This window comes from Helianthus annuus, chromosome 2, assembly GCF_002127325.2.
Source record: "Helianthus annuus cultivar XRQ/B chromosome 2, HanXRQr2.0-SUNRISE, whole genome shotgun sequence".
NCBI lineage: Eukaryota > Viridiplantae > Streptophyta > Magnoliopsida > Asterales > Asteraceae > Helianthus > Helianthus annuus.
In genome coordinates this window covers 13,129,158-13,142,416 of record NC_035434.2, presented here as the reverse complement: position 1 = coordinate 13,142,416, position 13,259 = coordinate 13,129,158, and the positions used below count along the sequence as shown (strand labels likewise).

Genomic DNA, 13,259 nt, shown 5'->3' with positions numbered 1-13,259 from the left:
TTGCTGACAGGTGTATATATCCCTAAAAGTAGGTACCGGTACCAAATTTACCGAACCGGGTACATTTTCGGTATCGACTTTTGACATTTTTGTTACCGGTTTTTACCCTCAAATACCGGTACTTTTAGGGATTTTCAGTACCGTTAATTTCAGTTTTGGTACCGGTTCGGTACCGAGCTCATCCCTAAATGCAGCCTGCTTCTTGTCTGTGAAGCTGTCGGGTAAAAGTAATTATAAACAATGGAAGACACAAATGTTATGCCTGCTGGATTGCCATGATATGCTCATGTTTATAAATGGGTCATTAAAGGAACCCCGAGAGCATGATGGTTCTAAAGCGATTGCAGACGAAACTGCTTTTAGAGCCATGTATAGGCAATTGGAAAGGTCAATCTGCTAGTGATAGGATGGATATATGGTTCTCTTAGTGAAAATATGATGGGACGTTCTCGAGGTTACGATATAGCTCGACCGCTTTGGAATCACCTTGAATCTGATTACTACAAGGGTTATTTGGGAGACCCATACGAAGGTATGACCCATATATTAGTCCCTCATGTTTCTAGTTTTTTTTTTTTTTTTTTTTTTTGGGAAAACCTCACAGAATAGCAATCAAGTTTCCTATTTGTTCCATTAAAGTCACTTGATCTTTTTTTGTCTCTATAAAATCAGTAAAGTTCTATTTCATGTTCCAATCCTATGCAATTATCATGTTGCTAGGTTACATTGATGATGTGTCAGGTCATAATCCTTTTTAGTATTCAAAATGCTTATGTGGATAACTATATAAATATTGACATGGCTTTTTTTTAATAAGATTCTTTCACTATTTTCCAACTTTCTTCTTCAATGTTGTCGGAGACTAACGCCGGAGACCAAATCAAATATGAAAAGACATTAATTTCAACAACTATGAACAAAAAACTTGTAAACAAAAGAAAATTTGACTAGCTCAGTGGTCACCAACAAAATTGATTTCAAGTAGTTTATGATTTTAACAACAGTGGACAACAACGAAATTGACAACAAAAAACCAACCGGCTAGTAATTTAATTCCAGGTTGGCACTCAACCAACATCATCATTCAATCAAAATTAATTCAGCATTGGTGTTGAATGACACCTGCTGGAATTTGGTTTATGTGGCGGCGATGATTTGCCCTTTTTATTTCGTGGACAGGAGCCCTCATTCCCCAACCTACTCGTCATCGTCATCGGTTTCATTCAACCAAGGGTTTGGTCGACTATAACTAAAGATATCAAACACAAATTGGTTGGTTGTTGGGCACCCCATCTTCTCCGGTCAACATGATAGCAAACACAGATTTGGTAGCGAAACATGTTGGGGTGCCGACGGAGGGTCTTCGAAGAAGATGAAAGGGCATTTAAAATTTGGAAAAAAGTTTGGCTTTTTTAATTCTTATTTTTTTAATTGACACGTCACGTGCTAACCTAATAATTACATAAGATTAAAACACTAAATCAAACTTGAGTGATTTTAAAGATACAAAATAAGATTGAGTGACTTTAATAGGACATATATAAAACTTGGTGACTCTAATATTTTACATTTCTCTTTCAAATAGCCAAATTCGATAAGTACATCCAACTCTACAGAGCTATTGAATTGGGAGACTGGGAGACAACCTAAGAAATTTTCAACCAGGACAAACGTACATTGATTGTTGAAATCAGAGAAGACGAAAAAACTGCACTCTACATTGCAATCAGTAATCCTGCAAATATTTCGTTTCTTGAGAATCTCCTCAATCACATATATGTTGACGAAGAGTCACTTTCACTTTCACCTCTGTCCACCAGGACAAACGTACATTGATTGTTGAAATTGGAGAAGACGAAAAAACTGCACTCTACATTGCAATCAGTAATCCTTCAAATATTTCGTTTCTTGAGAATCTCCTCAATCACATATATGTTGACGAAGAGTCACTTTCACTTTCACCTCTGTCCACGGCGTTGTGGTTTGCTATAGAGTGTGGCAACAAAGTGGCTGTAGAACTGTTGGTCAATAAAAACCCGCATTTGTTATTCATTGACTACCAGCGCAACTATAGCAAGTTGGCTCTCCCTCTTGAGACCGCTGCTCTTTATTCTCAGAGGGCCATTTTGGATTATTTATTTGAAATGTACAAACAATATATTGGCCTCACCGACAACTTTGGCTACCCCAATCCTTTCAAAGGAAACCATGTTTATAATCTATTCACTTGGACAATCACAAAGTATTTTGGTAAGCTTAATTTAGTATTTCATGTTACACCTTGACTTTTAGTTTTACTTCATGCTATTGTTAATCTTGTGTTGTTAATTTGTTATATAAACAAACCAACAATAAATTTATTTTGTTTTTTTAATCATACATGTAGATGTTGCATATGACTTGCTCAAAGACCACTACCATGAACTGGCAGTAAATCAGGACAGGCCATGGTATATGGTGAAAAAACTTGCGGAAATGCCAGGTGCTTATCAGAGTGCCAAACCATGCAACTTCTACCAAAGATTCGTTTATTTTCGTTTGTTTCTTCATTTGCTCTTAATCCATTGTTCTCATATTCAATCATGTTTCTACAAAACCATGTGCAGACATCTCATTTCTTTTTTTTTTAACTTATATAAGAATGAAATATAGTTTTCTTAATCCCTTATCCATAGAAATGGATCCGAAGGTAACTAAGCATCATTCAGTAACTACAACTATATGCATAGGAACAAAAATCCCTAAGGTTACGTGCCAATGTTGACTGGCTTTTTGTTTAGGAAAAATAATTTCCTAAGCATTGTTTTTAAATATCTATTATAATTTATATTTGGTTCATCATCTAATTACATTTTATTTTCATTTTAAAGATTGACTGGCTTTTTATTTAGGAAAAATAATTTCCTAAGCATTGTTTTTAAATATCTATTATAATTTATATTTGGTTAGGGTGTTCAAAAAAATCCGAATCCGAAACCGAATCTGAAATATCCGAAAACCCATATCCGAATTATCCGAAATTTCGGATATCCGAAAATCGGATAATCCGAAAATTCGGATAATCGGATTATCCGAATCCGAAAACTTAAAAAATAAAAATAATATATATATATATTTATATATATGTATTAAATCCACTAACCATTTTCCTTTTAGCTAAAACACATGTATCAGTTACACACACATTCACGTTTCAAAATCTAGGGTTTCTTAGATCTCACAATCACACACACAGCGCTGTCGCCCCTCTCCTTCCCTCGTCCTTCTGCCATCTTCAATCGCCGGCTAGTTTTTGAGTTTCTTTCCTGTGTCGCTCGGTGTTTCCAGTCAAGAAAGCCTCTGCCAGTTCACATTTCCATCTTTTGTAAGTTCTATACTTCTAATTGATTTCTTTGCTGGTTTAAAGCCACCATAAAATTAAAAATATAACAACAAATTTGATTGTTTGAGATGTATATCTAACTTGTACATCTAATGGATTGTAGATACTTGGCTATTCTTTGGTTTTTTAGTTTGCATCTTCATCCAGATTCTTCTATTTTCTGAAAAGGAGTTATTTTTTGAAAAGGAGGTGGTTTCAAAGAAGAAACAAAAACCGAAGCTGCTGATCTCATACTCATTCAGAGTCTTAAAACTATGAACTGAGTTTTTAAAGTTTGAATGGTTGTTTGATGAATGTTTTAGATGTTATAAACTTGGAAAATTAGATATTCCGGACAGGTTTTTCATCGAATATAGGTTTATTTTCATTTAAACAAAGAATTGATTTTTTTGTTGTTTTTTTAATTTCGGATATCCGTTTGGATATCCGAATCCGAACCTGAAATTTCGGATATCCGAAAATCGGATATCCGAAATTTCGGATTCGGGTTCGGATGTCAATACTGACTATCCGAAATTTTCGGATATCCGAAAACCGGATAATCCGATCTTGAACACCCCTATATTTGGTTCATCATCTAATTACATTTTATTTTCATTTTAAAGATGTGCCTATAGAGAATTGCAGCGTAGGCGATACACATATTGAGAAGCAAGAGACACGCATGACCAATCTTGTCACCTGGAAGAGATACGTCTAACCTGGTTTGTTACTCCAATAGTTTGACTAAATCAATCATAAATATCATTTACTGAATAGATTAATATATTGTAGGCCTAGTAAAACGGTTGGGTCAGGTCAGGTAATAGACGGGTTCTAACCAAATTGGGTTCTAGTCAAAATAGGTTCGAACATAAATCGATCATAATTCTGATGTAGTTTATTGGCATGGTTCTCTATCATAATTGTTCACGGTCCAAGATAAACTCTAGTGGCTATATTATATTTTCGTAATGACTTGTTTACCCAAGAGATTAAAACTTTTATAGTTCTCAACATAAACAAATGGCATTCAAATTTTAGCAAACTAAATACCGCAATAAGTTGTGATCTAACTGAAATGTTTAGAAGAACATCCCAATTAATTTTTTAACTATGCATAAGACCATGTGTAATGGGGTCACACACTCACACCCCTGTTAAAACATGTGAAGCCTTTACACACAGCCTAATGGGGTGTGGCCTGATTGTTCATGACATAATTGTTGTTGAAGTTATAGTTAAGTTATGCTTAATTATGTTTCTGGTAATCATATTATTGTTAGAATATTCCATGATTATAGGGTCAAATGCTTTCCCTTCCTCCAAGTATTACAGCCGTATTTCCCTTTCTCCAAGAATTAGCCATATTTTCCTTATATTTTCCTTTTTTAAATCCTTGTTCATTAGTATAAGTAGATATGGTTATTGTTCTCTTTGTATTCAATATGAAGCAAGCAATATCTCAATAAAAATAAAGTCTTCTTTGTTTCTGTTACTGGTCAACATGGTATCAGAGCAGGCGTGCTCATCATATACCGTTTGATTTTCACCAGCCTCCTCAAATCAATAAACCCAATCCGAGCTACGATGTCCGGAGACAACTCGGGTTCCGATTTGTCATTACAACTCGCGAATCTGTTAAAGAACAACTTTAATCAACAACCTCAAAACCCAAAACTATCTGATAATCTCCAAATCAACCTCAAACTCAATAATCAAAACTACGCACTATGGACCCGGATGATCCGAGTCGCCATAGGCGGAAGATCCAAATCCTTGTTATCACACCTGACCTCGAATCCTCCAGATCAAACAAGTGAAGATTATGAGAAGTGGGAACAAGAAGATTTACTTGTTTTTTCGTGGCTCATTCAAAATATCGAACCCATTCTCGCAGGCAACCTAACCGAGTACCCCACCGCTAAAACGTTGTGGGATGCCTTGGTGGTTACTTACAACAGCGAAAAAGATAAATTGCAAGCCTTTAATCTCCATGTCAGGGCCAATGAGATTAAACAAAATGATGCTTCCCTGGAAAGTTTCTGGATTTCCTTACAAGGGATATGGGGAGAAATCGAAAGGATCGATCCTAACCCCATGAAGTGCCCGGATGACATCAAGGCTTACGCAAAAATAAGGTCTGAACACAAACTTTTTCAATTCCTAAGTGCCCTCGACAAAAAATATGATCCTATAAAGCGCGAAATACTCCAGTGGGAGCCTTTACCATCTGTAGAGACAGCCTATGCTGCTGTTCGGAAAGAAACCACCCACCAAACTATTCTAGGAGCGGCTCATAGTGATACACAAGGCATTGGAGCTGGGTTGTCAGCCACCGAATCTGATGGGTTAGGCCTTGCAACCAAAGGATATTGCAGGACAGAAAAGAAGAACGGAGCACCAATAAAAAAAGATAAATCGCTCCTCAAGTGCACCCACTGTGATATGAGGGGACATACCAAAGAGCAGTGCTTTAAAATCGTGGGATTTCCTAACTGGTGGAGTGACAATCACAAAACCAAGAACCCTAATCAAGAGGGTAAGGTTGCCACTGCCATAGGCAATAATAGTGCTACTAGCAACGACAACGCCGAGAAGAATGGTGGTGATGAAGCTTTCGAAGAAAATTTTTGGGCCTGGCACTAAGCCCTAAGAGATGAAGTGCCTTAAAAGGAAAAAAAATCTTAAAAAAACGAAACCTTTTTTTACCAAAACCGTTTACCAAAACTAAAATTAAAAAAAAAAAGTCCAAATGCCAAAACCAAAATGGCCAAGTTGTTTTTCAGCTTGAGGGGAACCAAAAACCCAAAAAAAAGGGAAAAAAAAACCCAAAACCCAAATTCTCAAATCAAAACAAAACCTTTTTTCAAAACAAAATCCAAAACCAATTCAAGTTGAATTTTGGCAATACCACTATTCAACTTGAGGGGGAGTGTTAGAATATTCCATGATTATAGGGTCAAATGCTTTCCCTTCCTCGAAGTATTACAGCCGTATTTCCCTTTCTCCAAGAATTAGCCATATTTTCCTATTTTAAATCCTTGTTCATTAGTATAAGTAGATATGGTTATTGTTCTCTTTGTATTCAATATGAAGCAAGCAATATCTCAATAAAAATAAAGTCTTTTTTGTTTCTGTTACTGGTCAACAATTATAACCGAATCTGATTTCTTGTGTAGTAATGGAGAGGTTTTTTGTCAAATTTTGGGAATTTGCACTACTACATGGTAAGTTTTTAGGACCCTAATTTCACTTTCCATTGCAATAGTTTCTATAAATTACAAGATTAAGATTGGTTATTGTTTTAGTCCACAACATAACATCATGTAAATTTCGATCATTGCTATCAATTACAGTGCCGCATATCAAGTGCCTCCATGAGGACAAAATGAGTTACAATGGTTTCACTTATTATTACAATAGTTTTTTCAGCGATCATTACTGTACCAGGAGAGAACAATGGGGAGACTAGGAAAACAATTTATAAAAAAACCGGAGCTTCATTATATTTCTTGTCTCGCATGCACTCTCATTGTTTACATTGACCACATCCTTGTTGTGGTTTCTTTCCATCCTCACAACACGTTATGCAGATGAAGATTTTCTCTACAAATTATCTAAGAGATTAATAGTTGGCCTTATCATGCTATTCATGTCTGTGACAACCATGTTGATAGCCTTCAATGCAGCTTTATATATTATGTCTGGGCAAGAGAACTGGTGGATCTTGGTCGTAATTGGTGTAACAACGCTCATGCCGATTTCTTCATTTGTGACATTGCAATTACCTTTGCTTGTTGATCTCATCTATTCAACGTATGGTCGTGGAGTCTTTGGTAACCGAAGTGAGCTTAGGATAACATCATAAGAGAAGTACTTTTTTTCCTTTTAGATAGTATGTTTGGCTAAATTAGTATCGTGTGTATGTATTTATCATGACTATCTCTTCTCTGTATCTATATTTATTTTGACTTTATTTGAAAACTTATATTGTGTTAATTACGCATGTCATATTTGCATAAATTAATACCACTGCATTTATGACTTTTTCATAATGATAAAGGGGCACGACACATAAGCTTCCATAAATGAAATAATTTTCAATAAAATTAAACTAAAAAAATGCTATATGTTGACTAATTGAATTGGTTATTTATAACAACTGAAAATCCACATGGACTTTAGTTTATTTTACTACTTTGATCATATGGGGGAATGGGATAAGGATCATATATTTAATGTGGCTAGATTTCTGAGGATTTTTTACTATGTACAGGGTTAAAAATTAATTTTCATAAATCTAGCCTTGTCGGGTTGGGGGTGGAAGACAGGGATGTCATTGAGATGGCTGAGGCGACTGGGTGTAAAACGGGCATTATTCCTCTCTCTTATTTGGGGATAACGGTGGGAGCCAATATAAATAAAATTTCTAACTGGAACCCGATCATTGAGGTTTTTGATAAAAGGTTGTCATCTTGGAAATCTAGAACTCTGTCAATTGGTGGGAGGCTTACTCTGATTAATTCGGTTCTGGAGAGCCTCCCAATTTACTACTTTTCTATTTCCAAGGTCCTGGTCGGTGTCATTAATCTATTAGAAGCTAAAATGAGAAAATTCCTTTGGATGGGATCTAGTGAGAATAGAAAAATGCATTGGGTTGCTTGGGATTGGGTGACCTGGCCTAAGAAAAAAAGGGGTTTGGGTATTAATAGACTTAAAGAAGTTAGATAGACTCTTTTAGTCAAATGGGGGTGGAGGTATAGGGTGCAGAATGAAAATCTTTGGAGGAAAGTGATGGAAGCTTGTCACTTCAAAAGAAATAATGAGAGCTTTCTCCCGTTTAATGGTAACATTTCGGAATGTTGGAAAAATATTGTTTCGTTGATTTCTAAAGGTTTTTTAAACGGGAAGGGTCTTAACTGTCTGATTGCCGGAAAGGTGGGGAATGGTTTGGATATCCGCTTTTGGGTGGACACTTGGGTGGGCGATCTTCCTTTCATGGAAAGATGGTCGCACATGTTCAGCCTGGAGAGGTTTAAATTGTGCAGGGTGGCGGACAAGATTACTTCGGATCAGGCTATTGACGGTCGTTGTTAGGGATAGAATTTTACAGCTTATGGATCACGGATCCTCAAGTGTAGCATGGATCACGGATCCTCAGGAGACGCTGCGAGAATAAGGATCCAGGATCCTCATTGTTATTCTAAACTAACAATTGTTTCCATCACTTTTTGGCTTGTTTTGCAGGTATGTTTCGAAGAAGACTTATTCCATGCGAGATTCCAGGGGAATATGCTCTATACTTTCAACATGTGCATGAGCTACTGACCGTTAGTGGTGATTGTGGGTGATGGGCTGATTTTTCGGATAGTTAGTTAGGATATTTTTAGCTAAGATTAAAGGGGTATTGAGCTTATTTTTAAAAACACCTTTTTTGCACACTTCTGTTACTCTCTCGCGCGAATACACACACTAGAACTCATTGTATCAAGCTCAATACTTCAAAAGTTGTAAACTTGTTTATTCAATATACTTGATAGTGATAGTTTTCACTATCCGAAGTTTATCATACATTGATCAAGGGCTTTTTCCTCGTATAAATCCTTGTGTTCGACATTCATTTCATTTCATTCATTGTTCGTACATTTGATCATTTAACCAAGCATCACACCTCACAAAATCGGATTTGGTTGCATTATCCTTGTGTGATTTTTGACCAAAACAGTCGTGTCTGGAACTGGCAGAGATTGCCTGGGTCAGAGGCGGAGATTAGGGAGTGGCAAGAGTGTCAAAATGTTCTTGATATGGTTACTCTATCCGGTAATAAGGATTCTTGGTACTGGAAAGGCGATGAGGGAGGAGGGTTCTCGGTGAAGTCTGTTAAAAGGGTGTTGATTGATGATAAAGGGATGAACAATCCTTGAATGTTGTAAATGGGTTCCTCTTAAATGTAACATAATGGCTTGGAGAGGCAATCTTGACAGGTTTGCCATGAGAGTTAACTTAAGAAGAAGGGGTGTGGACATTTCTTCTATTATGTGTCCGTTCTGTGATGATTCTGAGGAAACGGTGGATCATCTCTTTACCGCTTGTTCGGTAACCAATAGGGTGTGGTTAGGTTTTGGTGATTGGTGTAAAATTCCCCCCATATTCTCTTTTGAATTCAAAGACATAGTGGACATTCACAATCTCTCCCAGTTGGGTAAGAAAGCGAAGAAAATTATTCAAAGGCTTGTGATGATATCATGTTGGTGCATTTGGAAAGGAAGGAACGAGCTCATCTTCAAACAGATAAATCGAAGTGTGCAAGACATTTTAGGGGAAATTAAATCGAGGGGGTTCGGGTGGGTCAAAAATATATCTTCTTGTAAATATATTAGATGGGAGGAATGGTGTAGATATCCGTTGTATATGTTGTAATATGTTGCTCTTTGCCCGCTTGGGTCGAGGGTTTGTTTTTGTTTGGCCTTTTGCCCGTTTGGGTCGAAGGTGGTGTTAATGAAGTTTTCTTTAAAAAAAGAAAAATGAAAACTACTTTGATCAAACTAATTAGAAGAACGACTCCATGAACGCTACTCAAAAGTTCTAGCTCACCGAAGACGGGGTTTTGAAAATCTTATCTCATTATTTTTACACCCACTTTTCATCTACCATCGTTGTTGTTCTCTCTCAAGAATACAAACCCTAAGTTCTGGTCTAACAAAACTCAATCTTTTTTTTGGTATTAGTTCATATGTGTCGAGGAAAGCTTTGAACAAGGTTGCTTTCACACATTCATGCATAATGTTCCTTGTGATTTGTAAGCTCGTTTCTTATGTATAGTGCTAGTTCAATCTACTTGATAAGGTTCACTCCCTACCTCAACCACTGATAAAAACCACTGCTAGTGGGAAATCAGATGATCCCATTAAATTGGGTGATGGTTTAAAGTACCTGGAATTGACGGAACGTGTTGAAAAACTAGATACTTCGGTTGCAGAGATCAAAGAAATGTTGCAACAGTTGTTAACAGTACAAAAGGTGCAATCCACTACTGTTCCACCTCAAGCACCCGCTCCACCACAAGCTTCTGCTGCAAATGAGCTATGGAACTTCTTCCAACCTTTTCTCCAACAACAACAACAAATGGCTGATCAGCAACATGCAAAACATGTCCAAGAGCTGAGAAACACAATGGAGTCTAGGTTCAAGAACACACAAGCTGACATCAAGACTATAAAGGCCCATCTATTGACAACCACTGGCACTGCTCCTCCAACTGTTCTATTCATTGATCAACTGCCCCCAGATAATGCCAAAAAGGGGGAGAAAATTCAGGAGTGGAAAAAGAAGGGTATAGATGATGGTTTGTATGCTGAACCAGAAAAGGATGCTATGACCAGAAACATTCCCTTGCCAGATGGTAGCAAAAAGGTTGATGTTACCCAAAATGCACTTGATGAAGGAGTAGCAAGTGTAAAAAGGGACAGAGCGGCAAAGGATACGTCAAGATGGAATGAGGAGAAAAGAGCTTACATGGAGCTGAATGTGCAGGGTTGTTCTGGGCTAAAGGATGCTCAAAATTCTGTGCCAAAAAGAAATCTCACTAGAAAAGTGAGGGAACCCAAGTCCACACCATCCAGACTCACAAAGCATACTCCAAAACCACCGTCCAAAAGCCCCCAACATCAAACCTCCACCCAAACAGTTGTTGTAACTCCTGTTGTATCAACATCTGCTGGTACTTCAGTTGTTTCAACATCTGCTATCACTTCAACACACACCACTTCAACACACACCACAACCACTGCCGTACCACCACCACCATCACCACCAAAAACAACATCTCCACCATCACCTCCTGCCAAAAAGCAGAAGACAGCAGATGTTACAACATCTGTTGTAATGACAGCAGTGGTTGAAACACCAGTTGTTTCAACAGCTGTTAGTCAATCACAAATCACTTCCACTCAAACCACCACCACTGTTCCACCCAAAACATCATCTGCCTCTCCTACAATAAAAAAGGAGAAGGATTTTCATACCAGATGATGATTCTCCATCACCACCACCAACATCTTCAAAATCTTTATCACTTGTTACAATACCCAAGCCTGTTCCTCTATCATCAACTCAAATTCAAAATCCCTTACCTCCTGCAGGTGTTCAATTTCCTCTTGAACTTATAACAATCAGAGAAGAAATCAAGTCTTTTTATTATGAGGACGACCCTGCTAAAAGGAGTTTGTCATCAGTTGAAGGATATCCGAGGCCAAACAATATTGAAGAATATTTGAAAGTCAAAGCTAAACAAGCAGAGGATATCTCAAAAAGAAATGCTCAAGGAAAATCTGATAGAGAAATTCAGCAGAATTACCAATTCTTGCTTACACAAGTCAGATCCTTAGAGCAATTTGCAAAAAAATGTGTGTTAACAAATCTCAGAGAGAGCAGATGAAACTCTAAGAAAAGACTACATTGAAAGCATCATGGCAACCATGAAGTACAAAGGAGAAAAACACATGCACAAAGAGTGGACCATTCCTGAGCTTGAAAGTGAAGCAGCCAGGATTCAAGAAATGATCAAGAATAAGGTCAAGCACACTCCTCCAGATTGGGCAAAGTTCAAAAAGAATGTACCTGATAAAAAGGTAGAGCTGAGGAAAATGAAAAAGAAATTAGCTGCTGCTGATTATGGGTCTTTGAATCAAGTGACGAGATGGAAAGAAGATAAAGTCAGGGATACCTACAAAAGTTTGGAGAAATTAAGAAAGACGGATCCTACTGCTCCACAAAAGCCTGACTATCCTGAAGCAGAGGTTTCAAAAAGACCATCAAAACTGCAAATCAGGAGATCCACTGCTCCAGCTGGTGCAGCCATCTTTAAAAGAAGGCCACAAAAACAGTTGGGTGCTGAAACAATCCAAGATCTAATGGATGGTGATGACCTTGTAAAAGAGGGCATTAAGATAATGATTAAAGAAGATCTTGGATTGGAACAATCTGCAAGTACTGCTCAGACAATCATGAATAGGCCTGCATCACCAAACACCTCATCCAATAAAAATCTCCCAAGAAACCCACCAGACTCAAAAGTACTAAAGTGGAAAACTGACAAACAGACCCACGTACTGACATTGATCAAGTCTAGTGGAGAAGTGAAGAAAATATCAAGGGAACAAGCTCTTGGTCTGAGTCTTGAAGATTTGCAGGATCTCCTTGATCTTCCACTTAGCAGGGAGGATGATGACACAGATGCCTTATCTTTTGAACTTCAACTCAAAGGGCAAATAAGGGAACCATTGATGAGGCAATAAAGATCTTCCAATAATGAAGAGTTTTGGCATTATCTGTTCCAGGTGGGGAGATTGTTGGGATTGAACCCTATCAGAGGAACAAATAATTAAAGGCAAAACTGGATCAGGGCAGTGGATCCAGAATAAGCAGATGTTATGCTTCAAATCTCTCCCCTTGAAAGTGGTTTTAACATCAGCTAACCTCCAAACTACTGATCTCTACTAAACTGCTGTTCTACAACTGTTGCCCAAGACAAAGGCTGATGATAGACTTAAACTCTGTTGTTCAATCTACTGCCATAAGTCAAGCTCTGCTGGATGTATAAAGCACTGCTGGGTTCACATCAGTGGAAGGATGCAGCAGTCGTTTAGTTCACTTTATGAATTGTATTGTAATAACAGTTGGAGTTAATTACATAAATGGGTCCTGTGGTTTATACCTAATTTCGCCTTTGGGTACTAACTTTATTTTTTAACAGGTTTAGGTTCTATGGTTTCAATTTTGTAACACCTTTGGGTACTAACACCAAAATTAGTTAATTAATGACTAAAATACCCTTGCATTTTTTTAAGTTTATCAATGTAACACATTTGGGTACTAACACCTAATTTTATTTAAG

General features: G+C 37.4%; 2 protein-coding genes across 5 annotated transcripts; both read left to right on the top strand.

Moving 5' to 3' along the window:
• Nucleotides 1-253: 253 nt before the first annotated feature.
• On the top strand, nt 254-2,661 carry LOC110886308. The gene is made up of 3 exons (XM_022134098.2): nt 254-387; nt 1,790-2,250; nt 2,387-2,661. Exons 1-3 carry the CDS (start codon nt 254-256, stop codon nt 2,650-2,652), a joined length of 861 nt encoding a protein of 286 aa, XP_021989790.1. The 3' UTR covers nt 2,653-2,661.
• A 501-nt stretch (nt 2,662-3,162) lies between these two features.
• On the top strand, nt 3,163-7,377 carry LOC110902216. 4 transcript variants are annotated; one of them, XR_004871420.1, is made up of 4 exons: nt 3,163-3,364; nt 3,988-4,086; nt 6,544-6,591; nt 6,797-7,377. XR_004871420.1 is itself a non-coding variant. In XM_035979327.1 (2 exons), the coding sequence occupies exon 2, from the start codon at nt 4,952-4,954 to the stop codon at nt 6,008-6,010; it is 1,059 nt and encodes a 352-aa protein (XP_035835220.1). In that variant the 5' UTR covers nt 3,163-3,364; nt 3,988-4,951; the 3' UTR covers nt 6,011-6,050. The 4 variants fall into 4 exon arrangements, 1 of the variants encoding a protein (XP_035835220.1); XR_004871423.1 differs by having other exon boundaries at nt 6,788-7,377; XR_002571049.2 differs by having other exon boundaries at nt 6,721-7,377.
• The last annotated feature ends 5,882 nt before the right edge of the window (nt 7,378-13,259 follow it).